The sequence below is a fragment of the Phaethon aethereus genome, assembly GCF_964289735.1.
Source record: "Phaethon aethereus genome assembly, chromosome: 2".
Taxonomy (NCBI): domain Eukaryota; kingdom Metazoa; phylum Chordata; class Aves; order Phaethontiformes; family Phaethontidae; genus Phaethon; species Phaethon aethereus.
Window position 1 is genome coordinate 5,517,210 of NC_138582.1, and position 22,036 is coordinate 5,539,245.

General features: G+C 42.9%; 1 protein-coding gene across 1 annotated transcript in view; it reads left to right on the top strand.

Moving 5' to 3' along the window:
- The window catches only part of TRAPPC9 (trafficking protein particle complex subunit 9), a gene marked incomplete at both ends in the record, with an annotated part of 523,602 nt that extends 506,256 nt beyond the window's left edge, over positions 1-17,346 (top strand). The window contains 2 exons of the mRNA XM_081996827.1: positions 9,635-9,858; positions 17,179-17,346. Of these exons, the coding sequence (XP_081852953.1) occupies positions 9,635-9,858; positions 17,179-17,346 (392 nt within the window). The remainder of the gene's footprint in view (positions 1-9,634; positions 9,859-17,178) is intronic.
- Between the last annotated feature and the right edge of the window lie 4,690 nt (positions 17,347-22,036).

Here is a 22,036-nt window from a genome sequence, read left to right on the forward strand (position 1 = left end):
ATTTAGTCACAGACTGGAGGTGTGAGTCATGAGAGGAGATCAAGTCAAAGAGAAAGCCGAGATTGGCAGGAAAGAGTCTGATTTTATTTCCGAAATTAAGACAGGTATGGAAAGGAAATGACTTAATGAAAAATTCAGGAGCTCGGTTTTGAGCCTGTTCAGTTTTAGCAAGTAGTAAATTATTAACAGAAGAATCTCAAAGAGAAAGGCCTAAACTGTTTGTCTTGATGACTCTAAGCTTAAAGATTTCTTGTTTTCAGTAAGTTTGATTGTTATTTGTGTGTTCACATCCTACCTAACAAGGAAAAATATGGATTTGTGTCACAGAGGATGACTGAAAACTTCCATCTACGTATATCTATTAGTGCAGTTCATGGTATGTGGATTCAAATTGGCTTTTGAAACAGATGATGATGTAGAAGAAGGATGCGATCAGAATTAAGAAGCTGTAGCAGCATAGTAGGACTTGATAGTTTCCAAGTCCCATCTACCTGGATTACTGTCTCATGTCTTAATGCAAACGTGGCAGAATGAACTAACTGTACGTAGAGGAAGTAGTAAAAATTTAACTGAATTCACTGGTAATTAAAACAATTTAGAGTCATTAGACGGAAATATGCTGTGACTGAAATTCAAAGAAACTTCTTTGAGAATATGTCCCATTTTAGTGTGCACCTCTGCTTTTGAGCAACTCTGGTCTGTAGACATTAGCCACATGTAGTGCAGTAACCACACGTCGCACCTTCCCTGTACATAAAATGCTGCAACACGGCATTTGTACCTGGAGTTGTTTAATATCTCTCATTTAGCTCAGCTCATTGCGTTTCAGTCCTGGTTGGGCTAAAGGAGACCTGTGAGGCTCAGTGTCCTCGTGCTCATGTTTACACAGTTGCTGAAATGTGGTAAATCATCTACCTGCCTGTTAACAGGGGGTTATATATTATCTTGTACCAGGCTTTGGCTGCTCTACAAGGATACAAAAATTCTTACAGCCTGGACATCCGGTGCAATATTTCATGGTTCTTTTTCAAGACAAGCATGGAAAATGGGTCTTGCAACCATCATTTTTCTTTAAATACTCAGCACCACTTTTTTTGCTTTCTGAAAGCATCCTGCCCTTATGTCTCTATACATCTGGGCATGGAGATACCTGCTGTCTCATCACTCTTCTCATCTGCATTTAAGTTCCTTCTGCTTCAGACAGTACATAGTTTATTTCATACTACAGGAGCCCCAGATACTCCTCAAACATGACAATTATACTACACATAGGATTAATTTAACTAGTAATTCAAAAAATAGCCACCTGTTAGGTATGATCACTTATCTATGTAAGAGTCCGGAGCACCACTGTCTGCCTGTTGAATAGATAACGTGGAAAATACCGTTTCCACTTGAAACAGTAGAAAATCCAGAAGAAACAGTTTCCACTTCCCTATTGCCATATGCAGTGATAGTTTAGGTGAGAAGATTCTGTGGTGAAATCCACGTATTTGACTTTGCAGGCACAGAATTGAGTACCGGAGCCTAGTTTTGCGTCTCTGCTGTTAAGTGGGCATTACTTCTTCTGCAACCGTGTGCTAACTCACTACTATCTCCATAGGAAAGGTGCCGCAATCACCACCCTCATCACTGATTTCTGGAGCAGGTAACGCTCCCTGGAGGTCTCCAATCTACGTAGTGTCTAGACTAAACCTGCTTTGAGATCAGACAGACTCCCAACCCTGCACATAAGGGCTAGAGACTTTTTTTATCATTAACTTTTCAGCGACAAGTCAGAAACGCTCACAAAGGATGCAGGAGACCTTTAAAAATCTCCTCCGCAGAGGGAGGGGTTCGTCTCACATCCATCATTGCAGAATGGCAGAAAGAAGGTGAAAATTTTAAGTCTCGTTTGCAACCAGTGAGGAATAAGGTGATTTTCTTTCAGTAAGATGTAGGTTGAGCCCTGTTATTCATGACCTGCAGCAGTTTTGTACAAAGCTGCCAGTATACAAAAAATATTGTTATATGATATATCCTGATATGGATTAGCTTTTTAAAAATCTAATATAGGGTTGGTTTTTTTTTTTCCTTTTTTTCCTTTCCTTTTTTTCACAAGGCAGGGTAAGAATGCTCTGAAAGTAGTCCTGCCACAGACAAGCTTTCAATATCGTAAAATAACATGCAAATCCTGGAATCGTGAAATTTCAAAACATGGGCATACACTGTACGCCAGCCTGACCTGCTGGCTGTGTAGCAGATAATCAAAAGAAGTCTTCTGCAAACCTGCTTGTGATGAATAGATAAAAAGGGGTTGGCCCACTTTCAGAACTGGGACTAGTTAAGCAAGCTGGGGCTATGTAATGGAATATTTTAAAATAAGTGAAAAGGAGCTCAGGCTCATTGGAAAACAGAGAGCTTTGAGAATTTTAGACTTTTAAGGGTCTGCCTTTGAACATTTCGACAGGACACAAGCAGTACAAACTCTGAAGTGATTTTCGCTTTGATAGCAAATTGGGCAAATCACCAAATGACAGGTTATCTTGGCTGCCGGAGGAGAGATGAGACAGGCAGGTGCCATCCATGTGCCAGCAATTTCACAGGGCAGGAGAAACGTCTATCGTAAAAAGCGTGTGCAAAATACAATAACTCCCACCAAAACCAGAGAGGTTAAACTGAACAACTCATTTCTTAAATAAATCTGTGGAGGATGTGTGCTCAGGTTTGCTGTCTTAAGATCCCAAGTAAAAGTTGGAGGCAGTCAAACCCCAGAGCACTCGACACGGTCACGCTTCTCTTTTCAGCTAGCGTGATCCTGGTATTTAGAGTTAATTGAAGAAGATTGTACTACATCTAAATGTTTACAGCCGAGATCAAGTAGCACTGACACTGAACGCTGATCCTGTGTCTGCCAAGGATAGATTTGGAGATTAAAACTGGACGTAAACATTATACTGATTTGGAGAAAGAAAGCTTACTCAATCCAAACGAACAAGGTTGAAAAAGCCTTTTGCAAGCGAGTCCTACAGGGATGCCGCAGCATCCTCAGTCCATTGGCATCACAGAGTTAAGAACAGACACCAACTCAAAACAATTTGGCAAGAACAATAATCGGACCAGTCGGGATCTGTCATCAGCATACCGGCCACTGCAAAAGAGTGATTAAATAGGAAGACACAGACAATTATCAAAGACTAACCGCTTATTGTTGCAAGAACTATATTTTAAATGTGGTTTTCTTTTTAATTGCTTTTGGAGCGAATAAAGCATCCTTAATTCAATTGTGAAATGTTTGGGAATGGGAAGTCTGCCAGGAATCAGGCAGCTCAGAGGTCTTGTGAAAGCAATTCTCTCTTTCACTAGCCTATATTCATGTTCAGTCATCCCATCCTCTGCCAACTTTCATGTTTCCAGGTTCGTGCCCCTATGTTGGCTGATGGTCTCTGGGTTGTTAGTACTTGCAGGAAGCTGCACTAGTTTGTTCATATCTTTTCCCGTATTTTTTATTCATCCCCGTCCAAGGGCCTTGACCCAAAGAGGAGCTGAGCTCTTCAGGTCCATAGGGGTTTTGGATCAGCAGGCTCTGAGTGTAAGGGCACTTTGTAGGACAGGACTAGCAATGGTTGACAAGGTGAGATACTGGTGTAATTGGAACCCGTTACAATACAAACATCTGTATACTTCTGCGCTCTGTTGCTATTGACTGCAATAAAATTACGCAGGGGACGGATTTGGCCCGGTGTTGTGTCAGGGTAACGATGCGTGAACGCGAGGATCTTATTCCAAGTTAAGATGCTCAGGTTTGGTGTGAGAGGCAGATCCAAACCACATGCAGAAGATTTTATGCAAATAGCTATGAGGCTTTCGTGTGAGTAAATAACCGTTCAGCATTTTCGTGATGAGAGTGCCAGGGAACACAGCTTTTATACTTCTAGAAGTGACTTTTGTACGGGTGTATTCAGCTCTGAAAGTACTGCAGGACCTCGGAGCGGACAAACGACTGTAACCAATGCTGTGTATCTCTGTGTAAATGAATTGCATGAGTGGTTTAGAAAATGAAAGGGAACATGAGGGAGAACATGAGGGAAGAGGGGAAACAGAAACAGTGTTTAGGTTCATATATTGGAGGAGATACATAAGAAAATTCAAGGAGCCTGTTGTCTCAGCAGAACACCGTCTGTTACCTGTCAGCTCCTCTAAGCAGCCAACAGAACCCCAAATTACAGGCTGGTAGAACTGTTTCTGACCTGACGTGCAGCGTGAGAGGAGGGACAGGGAACTTGCTTGTCTGGAGACAGGCAGGATCAGCTTGCTGTGTACACAGACTTTGCCCGCAGCACAGGTTTTTTTAATCTCCATTCTGGTCTTTCTTCCATCTGGGTAATATGTAAGATCAGAAACAGACAACATTGTTCAACCTATTTTTAAATGAATGATTACAAAAAACCCCAATTCTTTTTGCATTGTTAACTTCCTTGCCAAATCCTGAACCAACATTCTTGCAGAAGAGGGCAGGAAAGAAAAAACCAGTTGTTCCAGGCAGGATGGCTGGCCGTTTCATGGCTCTTTTAGGGCAATTAGAAGAAAAGCTGGCCTAGGCAGACATTTTAGTCAGCACTTTAGATTTGGTGAACACACAAAAACTGAATCATTCTGCGAGACTGTCACTGCAGCGGCTTTGGCTTGGGCTCTTGGTCTTTGGCTTTCCTCCATCGAAGTACCCGATGAACGTTATCTAGAGTTGTCAGCGTTGTTGCTACTCCTCTTCCCTCCTCAGACCATGGCTGTCTCCTGGTTCACAGACTGAGATGAGTAAACTAGTATTTTGGAACAGTTCTAACAGCATAAAAAGTGGTTGATTGACTAAAATTCCCCTAACTATCACACTACAGCTGAGCAAGTCTTGCTTTGTCAGGCTTGAAGATCTCTTTTACCTCTTACGTGAGATGTATTTACTCATTTGGGCACCTCGCCTTAAGTCTTGTTATCTTGTTTGTGCAAAGCCATGCCTCTGTGAGGTGCTTGCTTGACGTCCTGAGCCAGGTTCCCAGCTGCAGCGAATGGCAGAGACCAATGCATCTGCTTCAGTTTGGGATTCAACATCAAATTTAAAAGCAAATATCCAATGGAAATATCTCCCCCCCCGCCGCTGTAAAGATGAGCACAAACACCCTGCCTTCCTCTGCAGCCTGTTTTTTAAAATCAACCCAAACTTAAGCGAGGAGAGTAAACATTGCTGGAATGTGCGTTCCCACTGAGATTAGACATGTATTTGTATGCAGCTTTCCAAAATTAAACTTTCACAGTGGCAAATAGGGAGTTGGGTGAGGAAATGCAATTAGCCATGACTCAGGACTCTTGACGTACAGGTGGGCCAGTGAGTTGCGAGTGCTCACACGGAAACTTGACAAAGTAGCAAGAACAACTTACTATGCATTAACGTGAGCAGAGTAAACAACACAAAATGTTAATAATGTTTGGTATTCGTTTCCAAGCTGCTCCTTTGGGTGATGTAGACAGAAGCGCACCTGGCAGGTGATGGTAAATGATGTTTTTCTTGTGGAATAGTGATTGTCTTCCCATTAGTAACATTCATTCCCTTTTCTTGAGTTTTGAGGTGCTCAGAGACAAACGCTGTACGAAATATGACGTATTATTTTCATATAATGGTCTCCCAGCATGGTGGTGTCAATAAGCATTGCCTATCAACTGGCCATGAAATAGTTTTTCGAACTAAAGGGTGAATTCATTGAGATCTTAAAAGGCTTGGCTAAGGCCATCAGTGAAAAAGCAAGGCTTCCCAATCACCCTTCTCTCCCCTTCTTTCAATGATCTTAAGCGTCTTTTCCAACCTAAATGAATCTGTGATTCTATGATGCTCAGTGGCTTGTATCATCCTCATCCTCTGCCTTCCAACACGTGTCAGACATTTTCTCCATTGGTGCGATAACCACTTAGAGAAGATTCTAGAAACAAAATATCCTGCACTTCCTCAGAGCATCCCGTGCCTGTTCACGGGTGTGTGGCAGACACTGTGTCTCTCCTTTTTTCGTGGCTCTCAACCATTGCAGAGTAATGCTGGGACCCAAGGGTGCCAACACAGTGGATGTGTAGGTAAATGAGCAGGAAAGGGGGGGGGGGGGAAGCAGCACTCTATTGGGTTATTAAAGTACTTAAAAGGGATTTAACTTTTAATTAGAAGGAGATTGCTAGGTCTTTGTGCTTTTTTTGTCCTGACAGCCGGAGTTTATGCTTCCACCTTTTTTATGTAATTTATACACGCTGTTTGCATTAAACTTGTTCCTTCTAATTTTCTGAAATACTGTTTATCTTGTATCTGAACCTTTGGAAGGTGGAGATACGGCCGCCACTGTTTTCTGTGCTAGCGACTGTGTCTTCTGATTCAGAACTCCTGTATACTGGAGCCAACAATGATTCACTCTCACAGCAGTGGTGTGAGCAGTCTCAGCTTTTATACGCCATCTGTGTGAGTGAGCTGAATCTGCAGAAATGGGACCCTGTACACATGGCTTTTCCTCTGTTCGTGGATGAAAATATTAAAGCAAATCCGTATGGTCCATGAGATGTTTTCTGTGTCAGGAAGGGAGTAAAACTGCCTGTCAAACCAAGCTGTTCTCTCTGATGAAAGGGGACTGTTTTTAAACACTCCTTTCCATAGTATTTTGCACGCCAGCCATGTGTGTTTTCTCATCTGACATCTCATTGAGATCCTTGGCTTCAGTACTGCAAGAGGGAAGGATGTGCTGGGAGGGAAGGAAATAATATCTCAATATGTACACAAGCACGTGTGCTCACACATGGTCTTAACTCAATCTTAAATGAATTGAATTTTTTGTAGGAATACGAAAGAAGATTAATCTAGTTGAGCCAAACTTAATTGCTTCCCTTTTGTTTGGATTTTCTATTTTCACATGAAGATATTGGGAAGCGATGCTCTGAGCTATTATTAGATACAAAGGTGGAGACAGAGGGCAAAGGGTTCATTTACAATTCCTACAGCAGAACATCAAATATTAAAGCTAAAAGGCAATTTGATGAGCCGCTTGAAAAATAAAGATTCATCCACTTACCTTACTGAGTATTTCTGAAGGTTCATGCTGGTCTGGGGAGCTAACTTCCCACAGCTGTACGACCCGCTGGCTGGAGGAATCAGAAAAAAAAGATATATATCTTTTTTAAATGAAAGCACTTACCTTGCAGGGAGAAGCCTGAAAACATAAACTGATATGAAGTCATGAATTGATATAAATGCATTTCGTTTGAAAAAAGCAACTGGACTTCACTTCTGTGGTAGGAGACTGGGAAGCATAAAGTTTATAAACACACCCGCACTTCTGTGTTTTGAAAAATTCAAGTAAGTTAATCCCAGATAATGGGATACTGTTATAACCACTACTTCACCTCCATGATCTTAGGGCAATCCTGCAAGAAGCAATTTGATCACGTTGGGCAGGAGGGCCCGTAATGTTAAAGTGTGCTATTGCAAAAGAAATCCAATGCCAAACAGGTTTTCTAGCCTTTTCCTAAAATGCAGTGGTGATTATAACTTCCTTTCACTGAATCACAGAATGGTTGTGGTTGGAAGGCACCTCTGGAGATCATCTAGTCCAACCCCCTGCTCAAGCAGGGACACCTAGAGCCAGTTGCCCAGGACCGTGTCCAAACGTCTTTTGAAGGTCTCCAAGGATGGAGACCCCACAACCTCTCAGGGAGCCCGTGTCAGTGCTCGGTCACGCTTACAGTAAAGAAACGTTTCCTGATGTTCAGAGGGAACCTCCTGTGTTTCAGTCTGTGCCCATTGCCTCTGGTCCTGTCACTGGGTGCCATTGGAAAGAGTCTGGCTCTGTCCTTTTTGCACCTTCCCTTTGGGCATTTATGTTAAGATGCCCCTGAGCCTTCCCTTCTCCAGGCTGAACAGTCCCAGCTCTCTCATGTCCTCATCGGAGGATCCCCAGTCCCTTAATCCTCTTCGTGGCCCTTTGTTGGACGGTCTCCAGTATGCCCGTGCCTCTCCTGTACTGAGGAGCCCAGAACTGGACACGGCACTCTAGGTGTGGCCTCACCAGTGCTCTCGTCGTCAAAAACTGAGCATCTCATTTGGAAAGGGAAGCTTGGCATGGGGACTGTTCCAGCTGGGACACCGGCGTGGGTTTTGGATAGCTGCAGCTTGAGCACTGCAGGGTTTCTTTGTGCTCACTCTGCCAAGCCTCTTGTATTTGGGACTTGCTGCTGCATTTGGGTCAAGAGGGCCTTTCATCTGGGTAGTTCAGCTCTGCTGACCTGACTTCTGGAATAAATATCCCTTTCTGAACTTGTTTCTTCTTTGGCACTAATTTTTTTTTTCCCCCCAGTTGCTGCACTAAGGCTTGTTCAATTTGCCAGGCTAAAGGGCGTCACGAGAACATGCATCATTTTGTAGTTTTTCATTTAAGGCAACAAAACAAAAATAAGTTAAAAAAAATCACTTTGGTGTAAATTTTTTTTTTCTCCTGTGAAAGCTCCTGAAGCATAAAAATATGTCCCTTTTCTTGAAGAAGGGATATTACTGATGTAAATCTGATGCTGTTGGCAGAGGAATAATATGCCGTATGTCATGAGGCAAGCGACTGAGGAGGAGCTGGGTTGATCAAAATGCCTCGTGGGCATATGAGATTGTGGGGATAGGTGTTCACACAGAGGATGCTTTCTTACATGTGCCCAGGGCTTTCTCTTATCTCTGAACATGAACCCGTAGTGAAATAGAAATGTTCCTGTATTAATAGTGCATCGGAGATAACCCTCGTCTGAAAAATACAGTAATGCTGCACAACTGGGGACCCTTTCAGAGCAGGGAATTGGACTAGCAGTTTCATAGTGCGTTGGTAATGAAACATTTTGGTTCTGTGTAAGCAAACGGGCAAGGTTAGTGGACACAGTACTCTGGCTGTCATTGTCCCAGCAGTAACCAATTTAGAAGCTTTATATTTTCTGCTATCCCAGTAAGGGAAAGAAAAGTCGAAAGTTAAAAATAGAGATCCCAGAATGAATTAAAGCACAAAGAGTGAACAAGCTCGTAGTACTGCTGTATAATTTTAAAATCCCCTTTTTCCTTATAATCTGGACTTTAATATATGTATTACATTGCAAATTCTGGCAGTGTCTGTCCTGCTGCAAAAGGTCACCTCCATACAGCAGGATTTATTCTGGCTGTAACACGTGCACGTGGGCATCCAACCCTGGATCTACCTAGCTACTGTTTGTATTGGTGATTCCTGTTTGTATTTCCCTTCGCCTGATGCTGTTGGTTTGCAGGAGAAGCATGAGAAGTTGTCTGTGGCTTTGGCGTGCAAGGGAGGAGGTTAAAAAGGTATCTTTGGATGCCTGTGTGTAGATCATAATTATTTTTTTTTTCATAGCTCTTTCAACAGCTGTGGACAGATATCAGACCTTCATAAACTGCTTGTTGCAAGTAGTTTCCCTGCAACACTACCCTACACAACACTGCAGCGCTGGGTTTTCTTTCCTAAGGGTAACCATCGTGAACCCTGGGTTTCATTTAGGTTACTTTTTCTTGTTAAGTTTCCTACCAGTACTGTTACGGTTTCTAAAGCAGGAGTCCAACGTAATGTGGAATCGTTTTCTTGATTTGCAGATATCCTTGTTGACGGCAAGCTTTGCGACTGCGATATCGTGGTGGACTGCAAAGTGGGGGACCCCATCCCACTGGAGGTGAAGCTGACCAACTGGAGCAAACACAGCGTGGGACCTTTCGCTCTCACCGTGACGCCCTACCAGGATTACCAAAATGGGGTGCACAACTATGAGCTGCAAGACGTTATCACCTTTGTGGGATCCAACACCTTCTACATCGATTCAGTAAGTCTTTCTGTCAAACAGATCGCATTCTGGAAGATGTGCATTTGCAGAAAAGGGCTTCATTATTCAGTTGTGCATTTTAAGGCAGATTAATTTTTGGAAAGCACCACAATTATGGCAGCTATTGCTAAAGGTGCTGCTAGGTGTGGGGGTATAGAATCATCTCTCTGGCATGGTTTAAGACTGTAATTTCCTATCATGTAAACCACTAGTAAACTATCAGAGACGGTAACTTTTGGTCACTCCAGTTCTGGCTAAATGTGAATGAGTAACCTAGATAAAACATTTAATACCATATTGCCAGTCCCTTGAGCCAGCCAGTGCAGCCTGCAGTAATAGATTTTAAGTAACTTTTTCTCTTTAGTCCATAAGAAACATTCCCTGGGCTGAGCCAAGGAACGCAGCAAATCGGTTTTAGTCAGGTCCTGAGGAAATGCAACCTTATAAAACCATAAAGAAAAATAGAAAACATGCTGAAAATGTCCCATTTTTAGAACAGTTGAGATTTTTATTTTTCTCTCAAATTCTTCTTTAGAAAATTCAAGTCTGGGAGCTTTTTGCGTCTGAGGCAAGACACTGAAAATACCTCACAGATAAAACTACTCTCTCCCACATCCTTCCCCACAAAACAGCAACAGCAAAAAAACAGGAATGAAAAATATATGGACAATGCTGCCAAGTGGAATAAGCAGTATCTCTGGTAACTTATAAAATAAACATGAAGATGAGGATGAGTGTTTGGGATAGTGCTTAGGACCTTTGCTTAGGTCAGCTCTTCAGATAGCTAATAAAATGTGCCTGTCAAAACTGAATATTTAAGTGAACCTTAGTAAGAAAGAAATTAAAGGTTAACCACAGGGATAGTCACCATGCATATTTTTCAATTACGCATCACGGGAAGAAGATATTTCAAAGAGCTAATGAGCATGGAATACACCATCAACTTGAATTTTAATGGGAGCTAAATGTATTTTTAGCTGAATAATTCAAATATGTCACCAGAAATAATCAAGAGATGGCTTGCTTTGACTCTCTTTCTGACAATGTGGATTTTTTAATCAGAGTGGCAGTGTTTGGATGCCCAGCTGCCAAAGGGCTTGACCCTCCAGGCTAATGAGGGAAAAGGGAGATGTCAGTGTGATGTACTCTTACCTTCTGATTGAGACTCCTGTGGGGAAAAAAATCAGGAGGTCACATCTCTCGTGCCTGCCCAGGCAGCCTTCTCATATGTTACGGTCCCCGCTTTTGCCCCGTTGTTCAGTATTGTGACATTTCTTCTGTAAACACAGTCCCCAATAAGTTAAAAATAGAGTTGTTTTCTACTCTATGTCCTCCTTTTCATCCAAAAAGGTGAAACGAAGAAGATGTCGACTCTTAGACAAAAAGTGTTATATGTAGTATCGATACTTGTCCTACACAGACTCCCGGAGAAAACGCTTAGTCATATTTCTTAGAGGCATAGAGCCCTGATCATGGAAGAATTTTCTTCAAGCAGTGTATCTAATGCTGTCAGAGGCCCTTTCATCCCCCGTAATAACTAATTCAGTAATGGAAAAAAAGATTTCAGAAAGCCGCACCTGTTTTGGGGACAAGAAGAAAGTCCTGGTTTATGCATTTGATGCGTCAGGGGAGAACGAACATAGTCAGAATTGTGTTCATGCTCTGAGTTTGGCAGAAACTCAGGCAAACGCTGGTTAAGAGACCGAAGAAGCTCATGGTTGGGTCAGGTGAAAGACATTCAGAGTTTCTCTTTTTTATAAATGAAAGCTGAGACACTGGACCAGATTCCCTGCTGGCGTAGTTCAGTGCGGTTCTGTTGAAGCGGTTACACATCTGCCCATTATTTTTATAAACTGAGGTCATGGGCACATGATTATTCTACTTGTTTAATGGAGGGGGCTTGAGATGCTACCGTTTCCCAGCTGCTTGTTTCTGCTGCTCTGCAGAAGATGCTCCCCTCTTCTCCAGCAGACCCGGCGGGAAGGACGGTGTGAGCGTTTGTTTTCGTGCAAAGTTGGCCAGTTTAGCAAAAACTACCTTTGTCAGCAGTTTAAGCTAATTGGGCTGACTTTACAGTGACACTGGCAAGGAGGTGGTGACATGATTTATTGCGGTGCCGAGCTGGGTGGGAGGAAGGATGGAGAACTTGCGTATGGTTTGGCGTATCAGCAGCGTATGGTCAAGAACAAGTGGGAGTATCAGGTGTTACAGCAAGAGAAGATACTTCTCGCCCTGAAAATTCGGTCTGTTGTCATGACAGAAACTACAACATTATTGGTGCTCAGCTGAATGTGATTTCATTGGGGAAAAAAATGCAAAACCCAAACCCCCTCTGCTTCCCTAAATGTTAATGTCATACTGAGCCTGATGCTCAGCAAATCATAATTATTGTTGTTTCCAGGCTAAAAAGTTTCAAATCAGTTTCTGCTGCTATCTGGAACACAGGGCACATATACAGGAATTTTCAGCATGCGCACGCTGCTTCGCAGTATGAATATAAATTGTTTAAAGGGCAAAAGTCATATGATTTTGCATTTCTCTTTCTTGTGGCTTGAAGTCCAAGTTAGATGATTTATCTTGGAAGCAATGTAATGAGTGCTTTTCACCTTTTTGTGCTCTTACTTCAATGCACCAGTCTGGGTTTGTGTCACAAAGTCTCTGCTGGGATATACTACTTCAAAAAGCAAATTCTTTTACTGAAAATTTTAAAGGATATTGAGATATTTCCATGCATTTTAAATTAAGTAAAATCTTTATTTTTAAGCCCAACTTCTAATTTGGTTAATCTTTCCTTTCTATGTCCATATTTAACAGTGACTTCATCAGTTATCATTTAGATAGTAGACATTTTTGTTTACTGCGGGGTTTTGAAACATGAGATAACGTGGTGGACCCCTGCCCATTAAAATACATTTCATTGATTTATTTTTTATCTCACTTCACAACCTGAAGTTTAGCTTTATCCATATTATTAAAAATTCTTACTTCCTACCAACAGGGGTTTTTGACTTATTAGTTGATCAGAGTTGCTTCTTGCCAAATAAAAAAAAAATAATTATCTTCTGTGGAGATTCCTGTAACTACCAGCAATTCATCTTTCCGTGTTGTTCCTGCTTTTGCCATTACTGTTCTCAAGCAGGTTTTTTTTCCTGCGTGTGTTATCATGCACTAGCTCAAGTGATTTGTAGTGGGAGATGAGGAGAAATTCATTAGTCGATGGTCATTTTGAATCAGTTCAGAAGCTATGATGAACATTTGCTCACTTCTGGCAGGTCCTCTGTGACCCATCTGGAACAAATTAGTTTTCTTGGCACTATTTTACTCGCACTGTAAACTCTTTGGGGCAGCGAACAGTAGCTGGCACTAGCCCCAATCTCCAACTGAGCTCCCCAAGTAATACAGCAGTATAAATAAGTAGTAATTAGTTCTAAGCAATCACAGTCCCACATGGTAGCCTGAATCAGGGAAAGATTAGGATGGAGCTAGAAACTTAATTTTTCTTCTATCTCAGTGGAACAGAGGAGTAATGTGGGCATTCTTTTCTTGAGTCTTCAGCTGTTTTTTTCCGGGGTAGAAGCTTCCCGTCTTTGGTTTCCATGGTGTGGTGGAATTGTAGTAAAATCTGTTTCAACTCTGACTCGACTCAGCAAGCATGTATTCAACAGCATCCCAGATCGGGACAGTATATAAGCACGTGTCTAGGCAGTGACAAGACCAGACCTGTGTGCTGCTGGACTCGATGACGATATAAATTTGGTCTGGGTCAGGCACGAGTATGTGATCTTCATGTTTCCCACAGGTCAGCTGGATCATGCATTGCATCAGTGGGATGGTGCGTATTGTCAGCTTCGGTGGGAAATGTCTGACTTGTGTACACATCTGAACAAGTCACCCTGAGCTTCCTTCACAGGCAGCGGGAGAGCGAGTCATTAGGATTAATGCAGTTTAGAGGATATTTTACCTCATTCTACATTTGATCAGATGAATCCTTGTGTTGAAAAGCTGGCTCAGATATGGACATCCACTTTACAGACATTTGTGTGGATTCAGTTCCAGACTGAGACATCTGAATGAGTAGGTGTTACTATGGATGCTGGCCAGCTAAGCTCCCATTAGGCAATGGAGATGTAGTCTGCAGCCAGTAGAACCTGGCTTACACTAACATAGACACCCCGGGTGAGATTCACTTGCCTAAAAGTAGGTGTCTACCATCGTTTAGGTGCTGTGGGTATCCCACCTGGCCTCTACCTACTGCCAGAAATCCCGTAAATCATCCTGTAAATCTTGCCAGCCCTGTGCAGATGTCTCAGTGCCTTAGGTCATCCTAAATGTCACGAGACGCCTATGTTTTGTATTGCAATTGTATCCCGACTCTATAGGCTGGCCAGGTAGACCAATGTGTGTTTGCTCCACTGGCTGTATTGAGTAGATGTCTTCTTACTGTGGTAGGAGCTTGGATACCTAGTGTGCAAAGAAACACCTAAATGTAGATGGTTTAACCTTAAAATTAGTCCTGTGCCCAGTATACCAGTTGGGTTGGATCTAGCCCTCTACTGGCTGGCCTGCCGCTGATGTACTTGTGGTCTTCTGGGAATGTTTGTAAGCAGCCCCACTAGAGAGGCAGCCTTACTTTCCAAAGTCAGTTACTATTTAGGAAGAAACTTCTTGTAACTTCTACAGAGCCACTTGCATCTCAACAGTGCAAAGGTTTCAAGCTACTTTTGCTTCCCTGTTTCCTCCCCAAACCACAAGTGTTGATTAGAGCAGTGGTTGTACAAGTGGCCATACAGACGTGGATAGACCCCAAACCATGAATGTCGTCTGGTCTGTGCATACTGCACACAGGGAGATGGGCTGCGGGCAGAAGAGGACACATACCACTACCTGCCTTGCTGGCTCTTCTCACTTATGATGGAGGAACTGATGACTGGTGCAGAGACTCGTGCTGTAAAGGCAGGAGGAACGAACCATGTAGGCAAGAACTTCAAATGAGTGAAAAGACTGCGTTGATGCTGATGTGCCTGAAGCCATCTTCCTGCTTGTCAAAGGCTCTGATCAGTGCTGTTACAGATATTTCTTCGTGGTGGAACTAGATTAGGAAAAATGGACTGGGAGCTTGAAAATGGTGTGGGTCCTGAGGGGGCTTCATTCGCCGTTTGTCTCCACCCATTGCTGGCATTAGCGGATGCAAGTACGCATCAGTTCCAGTGAAGTGGAAATAAAGCAGGCAGCCCTGCGAGGAGGGGATGGAAGCAAAAGGGGAGACTGCCTCATGTTGTTGTGCCCGTCCAGACGCACTCCCAGAGGGCAAGAAATTGTACCCATCAAGGAAGGGAGATGCCAAGGACGGGGGTCAGGGGAACAGCTGTGGCTGCTCTGATCACTCATGTGGATGACACGATGCTGATCAAAGTTTGCTGTAGGTCAGCAAAAGTGCCCAGCTCCGAAGCCAAAGGGAGCCTGAGCTCTGCCAGCTCTGCTGCTGCTGCTGCTGCTTGTGAGCAGCCCGGCCCCTGTGCAGGAGCAGCAATTTAGGCAGGTTCAGCAAAGAACCCTGATACCCCAGGAACCATAGGGGGTGCCTGTCTGCTGGCTAAAGGACCCAGCAGTGAAGGTCCAAAAGAACACAGAATGGGAGAAAACAGAAACAAACAGCTCATTCCCCTCACATCTGACAACTACAGAGAGACTTCTTCACTGGAGGTGGTGGCAGGCAGTTTTCAGCTCTCTGGCATATTCTTGAGGTGCCCCACACTCCTGGAAACCTTTTCTAGAGGTTTCTCTCCCGCCTTTCCCTGCCATGGCCTAGTCGTCATCCTTGTTCTGGTCCTCCTACGCAATGGCGAAGTGCCCTTCAGCAAGGGGTGTCCATAGCCATTCTCCCAGTCAATACCTAGTTGTTGATGTCCCAAGTTACCTTATGACCAAATTTTTTGTAGCGGGCAAGAATCCTGATAATCTGTCTCGGAGCCTTAGCTCCATCCCTTCACTGTTCCAGGTGGTAATGTCCCATTGGTTCCCAGTGATGTCCCTTGCAAAGGTTTTCTCCCCCTAAATCCAATCAAGTCCAGCACATCCGGACAGCTCAGTGCTTCTGGATCCAACACCAGAGTTTCTGCTGTGGTTGTGCTTGGGTCTGAGCTTGGCTGAGACAGTGGTGTGTCATACTGTCATTTGTAATCAGTGCTGGACACTGTAACGTGATGGACACTGAGGTGTTTGGAGATGACCAAAGAAAGGCCCATCACCAATGACTACTCAAGTAAAAAAGAAAATAGATGGGCACAGGCCTACCCATAAAAGTAGGGATGACCCCATGAGTATATCTTGAGTTGATGGTTTCAGGGTCCAGAGAGCTGAAGGGAACTGGTAAGATGGTCTTGCTTGAGGGAAGACCAGTACTGGGGAGCATCATGTGCCCTTTATTGTGTCCTTTCTTCTAGGATGAAGTTGCCTTTTCACAATTTTTTGAACAAATTCCATCCGATTGAATGGCTTTGTGCTGATTCCATGTTTTGCATCTGCAGCAACTTTAACCCAATTCTAGGGACCCTGAAACTGGATTTAACATCATGTGGAAGCTGATATTAATTCAAACATTATCATATGCGGAACAGTTGTGGGATTGTTAAAGTGAGAAATTACTTGCTGAAATGATGGACTCAGAGCTATTATTTGTTGTAAAGATATGGATCATGAATGGTTTTGTCATAAATGTAGAAACAGTGTGAACTCTGTATTTTGGACAAGTTAAATCAGAGTGGCTACTTTTTGTGGGATGTTTCTTCCTGAACTTAATTATTTCAATGATGGTCAATATTAAAGACTCCTGATTAGAATCTGAAGTCAAATTGTGTCTAAGTAATAAGTGGGGATGAATTTAGTTATTGCTAAGTTGTTAAATGGTGCTTAACCATGTGTTTAACATGACTTCAGAGACATGATTTAGACCTTTAATACAGGTGTTGATAAATGCAGTCTGAGGAAAGATGTTCCTGGATATTCAGGACACTTTGGGGGATTTCTGCCTTAAACCAACTCTGTTCTGGAATCAGTGACTCCTGAAAAGCTGTATTCTGGTTTGAGCTGTTCCACAGCTTTGCTGCATGAGAGAATAATACAGGGTTTAATTTTCAGTGCTCCAGTTTTACCATTGCTAGAACACAGACAAGATCTTCACTCCTTTTTGTGTGAAGGCAATATTAAGATGTGAATCTAGAGCACTCTGAGATCATTTCAAGGAGCTACTGAATTGCAAAGTCCAATTATTTTGTTTTGTTGCTCGTTTAATTATACTGATTTTCACGTTCTCTTTTCCAGGTGAAGCCAAGCAAAGACTCTGTGTACTTTGGAGCGCTCCTCTTTCTCTACACAGGCGATTTCTACCTGAATATCAAATTCCATGAAGACAACTGCAGCAGGGAGCTGCCTCTCTCCTGGTTCTGCCTTCCTAGCATCCACATCCGTGCTACGGAGCCTGTGGTCTAAACTAAGCTGTAAATATACTGTGTGCTGTTTGATTAACCACAGTACACAGAAATGCTTGGCACATCCTCTGCTTGACCCCAGCTTGTTTCTGTCCAACCCCAGGCCATAGTCCCTACTTTGGAGGAACAGCTGAACACTTTCTGAATTGGCTGATAGTCATTTGGGCAGCTGTTTTAGCTAATTTCAGAGAGAGAGAGAGAGGCAGATTATAACTATGATGGCGTTTTCCTCTGTTTCCAAAAGGTCTTTCAAACTGCTAATATATGCATTATACTTTCATATACCCTATTGATATCAGTGGGTTTGAAAGGGTCTTGAGGACTGAATTTAAATGTGTTTGAAGAGCTCGATTCCAACATGAATAATCCTGTTTTAGCATTCAATGAGAGTTGTATATCTGTATGAAATTCCTCCTGGCTTACGCTGGACACATGGCGTGTGTCCTTGAGGTGTAGTTCTCTCTTAGACTTGTTCACGGGCTTGTTGTTCACTTGTTTGCTGAGTATTTGGTGGTTTTGGTGGTAAATAGCAGTAGTGATGCTTTTTCCTGTGTTGCTGAAAGTAAGAATAGCAAATGTGCCTCCAGTTATTCTCTTCCTTCCCTGAGTCCAGTGCCGCTTGCTCCTGGTAGAGTCACTGCCTTTAGTTTAGTAGATCTATGAACAAGAAATGAAAGAAAGCAATGAAGAGCTAAAGAGTTTTGTCCTTGAGAAAGGAAATAAGACAATTTTGGGGCTGCCTTGGGCTTGCCTGTGAATTTGGGCTTTCACAGTTCTGTTTTATGCAATCACAATTGCGTGAAACATTTGCAGACTGTAAAAAGGGCCACCAGAATTGATCAGATGGTCATTAATATCACTTTACGTGAGCTTTTGCAAACTCTTCTGATCAGATTTTTCATGCTAATAGACTGGACTTGATTATGTGGTTGTTTTTTTCCTTCTTTTTGTTAGAATTATTAAGTTTAATTATTAGGCAATTAAGGCCATGGAATTCCTGACCATAAGAGTACTTGAGGAATGTACTGAAAATTTAGCTTGTTGTCTTTCAGAATAATGTTTTTGTGTATAGAGACTCACATTTACCCCATGTAAAGCAAAGAGATGTCTTATATGTATGATTAATATATTATTTCATGGACTGTATGTTTCAAACCTGTCTCAATCTCTTCTTAAATTTAGCAGCTCTTAAGTTTGGTGGTAGTATACTTTCAGCGATGGATACACCACGATGTGGCAGGGGTGCTCCAGTTATTTCTATAGGTGCTAAATCTACATGCACAACCTCTTTGCAAATTTTTCATTTGTTTAGGCTTCATCCAAATGTGGGCACGCCATGTCACACCTGCCTTGGTCCGCCCTGCTCATGCTGTGGAGCAGTAGCCCAGGTAGATCATTCTGGCTCTCTGCACCGTGCCCAGCTGTACTTTTAGGTGTGACTGGTGTTTTCTGTAGGAATGACAGTGCTCAAAGCTCAACTCATGGCATGTTTGCAAAATACTCTAATGTATTCATCCTAAATATATTTCTAATTTGAGGGAACTGTATCTATGGCATGATAGCTATTTTTCCAGTGTATGCAGTGTATTATCTCTAAAAAACTGTGTTGTGGCTATGTTATCAGTGTTTGCTCTTGAGCTGTGGCTCTGTACACGGCTTTGTATGCTGGAGTGGAAGTCTTTAGTCTTAAACTGATGGAAATGTGAGACCGACTGAAGACTGACTTGCAATGATGTCAGCAGCTCTGTCAGCTGCCAGCACTCAATGTCCAGTAAGCAAACTGTTCCTTAGGCTTGCACAGTGGTTGTGGGCCAGAGACACCCATGGAAAGAGGGTGAGCAGCCGAGTTGGGCATGTTTTTTTGCGTTAATGGAGCGCAGTTGACCAGTTTGTGCCATGAGGCAGAATTCTCTGTCAGTACATAGGCATATACACAGAAAAATAAGATCTCGGGAGAGCAGGAATTAAACCAGTTAATATTCTCCATAAAAGCTTGCTTTTAACATGTGTCTCTGTACTATGTTACACAACACTGTTGCAGCGAAATCCAAATTGGGTTTTACTCAATATTCCCAGCAGGTAATCTGCAGATGCTAGGAATACAGCTAAGGCTTTGTAAGGACCACATTGCATTTCAAACAGAAACATTGTGAAGCACATGCTGTCGCAGTCCGGATGCTTCAGCTTACCCAGCTAAGGCATCATTTCCTAGGTTATTTTTGAGAGTGTTCTCTGAAAAGAGAGGATATTGTTTTGTGAAGGCTATATGGGGATGCAACACTCCTGTGCCCTTTACTTATAAAGGATCCTGATCCACAGCCTGCTGAAGCTGTTGGAATGGGAACAGGTTTTCTTATAACAGAAGCAAGATGCATATTTCCTAGGTTTCCAATATGCCATTATAAATCTGCCATATGTGCTCATAAATATAAGTTCTTATGTGTGAGCTGACCCGTAATGGTCTACCTGTTCATTATATAGTAGACCACTCTGTCCCTTGTCAGCTTTGATGCTTAGTTGCTTTTGGCATTAATGATACCTTTCCCAGTTTTCTCACACTTCTACTTGTCTTGGTGAGAGAGATGAAACACAAGAAATTCTTCCTCTGGGGCTCATTTGTGATTTGTCCAGAAGGAGAATATTCAAGTGCCAGTGTAATTTGGAGAAGGGTGAGGGGAAGGTATTGAAATGAGACTACTGCATCACTGGGATTGCTGTCAGGATTGGTCCTTGCAGTGCTTGAAAAAAGTGTGATGCTCTTCTGATCTGCTCTCCTTTTCTGGAACTGAAAACTTGTTTTTATTTCTTCGAACGACCCAGCTATTATTTTGAACACGATGAGCCACACTGCGCATTGTCACACAGATGTAAATCTGATATGATCCCACTTGGTTGAATGAAATCATTCCTAATTTAAATCACCAGTGCTGAGAGCAGACGTTGGTCCAATATATGTATGCATTGGAGAAGCATAAGTTGTGTAAATTTAACTGTCTGAATAAATACTTATCTTGTGTTATTCACACCTCTGCATGTCTCTCTGTCTATAATTCTTGATAGTGTTCTTGTGTGTTGTTACTGGTAATAATAACATATCTCTCAATGCTGCATTTTGTCTCTGAAAGAGTGTATTTGACCCTGCAACTGAAATTTCAGCTTCATTCAAATTTTCTCTTCCTGGATTAACTCAGAGCTGATGAAAGGTGTATGCTCCATAGTGTGGCTCTTGCGTCAGTGCCCATTAACTGTCAGCTGAGGGGAGAGAGCTGCACTCATGTGAAAGGTTACTCACGCCTCAGTATCCTAGTATTGACAATGAGGGTGGTGAAACCCTGGCCCAGGTTGCCCGGAGAGGTGGTAGATGCCCCATCCCTGGACACATTCCAGGTCAGGTTGGACGGGTCTCTGAGCAACCTGATCTAGTTGAAGATGTCCCTGCTCACTGCAGGGGGCTTGGACTAGGTGACCTTTAAAGGTCCCTTCCAACCCAAATCATTCTGTGATTCTATGATCCTTTCCATCCTCTACAGAGACAGCTCGAAGGCTGGAAGGAAGACCACTTATGGAGGCGGTATATCTGGGAAGACTGGCTGGAAGCACTTGTTTTGTGTGCACCATCTGATGTCCAGCCTTGTTTGAGCTCCTTCTGTCAGTCCCGAGGCTCCTGCGTTTGGGTTCCTAATCTAGAAACTCTTAAGCTTTCCTTAGTGAGAGCCAGCTACACTCTCCGTTCCTTGGATCCTCTGGCTCCCCTCCTGTGTGTGGGCACTTTGTCCCTCACTGAAATGGGACTATGCATCCATCCTACTTACACTATACACACAGTGCTGTCTGCCAGCTCCCTGGGGTGTTACACATGCCCTCTAGAGCTCTGGGCTTGCAGTTCAGCTGTTTGGGCACAGGTGGGATTTGAAGGCTTTCCTACAGGGACATGCTTTACAGAGATTTGTAACCACTAATGCTCTTTAATTAATACAGAAGACACGCAGATCTGGACAATTTTCATGTCCAGTGTTCAATGATACATGCTTACTTCTGCAGATTATACCATTCTGGGGCTTAGGCCAGGGTCCTTGGGTTGTCCAGCACTTTTGTAGCTCTTGGTTTCTCATCTCTTGCTTTCTCACCTCACCCTTCCCACTAACTCTTCCACTCACTGCTTTTCTGCTTTTCTTTGGTTGGTCCCAACAGGAGGGATCAGCATGTCCCTTTCTTTTTCTCCCTCCTTCCTCTACATCTCCATCAGAACCCTCCTAACACTTTGGTCATCTACTGGGGAAAAAAACTGCTTCAAACTCAATTTCAGTTGTTAAACTGGAGTTTGGCTCTCGCATCATCTCTTAAAAGCATCTTGGGATATGTCAGTTGAATGGGACCTTGTCTATTTTATTACCATCTGGTGTTGCTTGTTGGAGTAATACTTAGGCTACTACATTCATGATGCATCAATTCCATAATACCAATGGGACTTGTGCTGTATGTAGGTGACATGCCATTTAACATATATTGATTACTTATTGTCCCTGTGTTTCTGATTCAGCAAGATATCTAAGGTTAAGCACATTAATACACCCACTCATTACAGGTAATTCAGTCACACATCTGCCTGGGGAACTTGCTAATGTCCAGACACACAATCTGCACCTGAACCTGCAAATTTGAGATTGAGGCCCCTGTCCTGTTACGTTGCA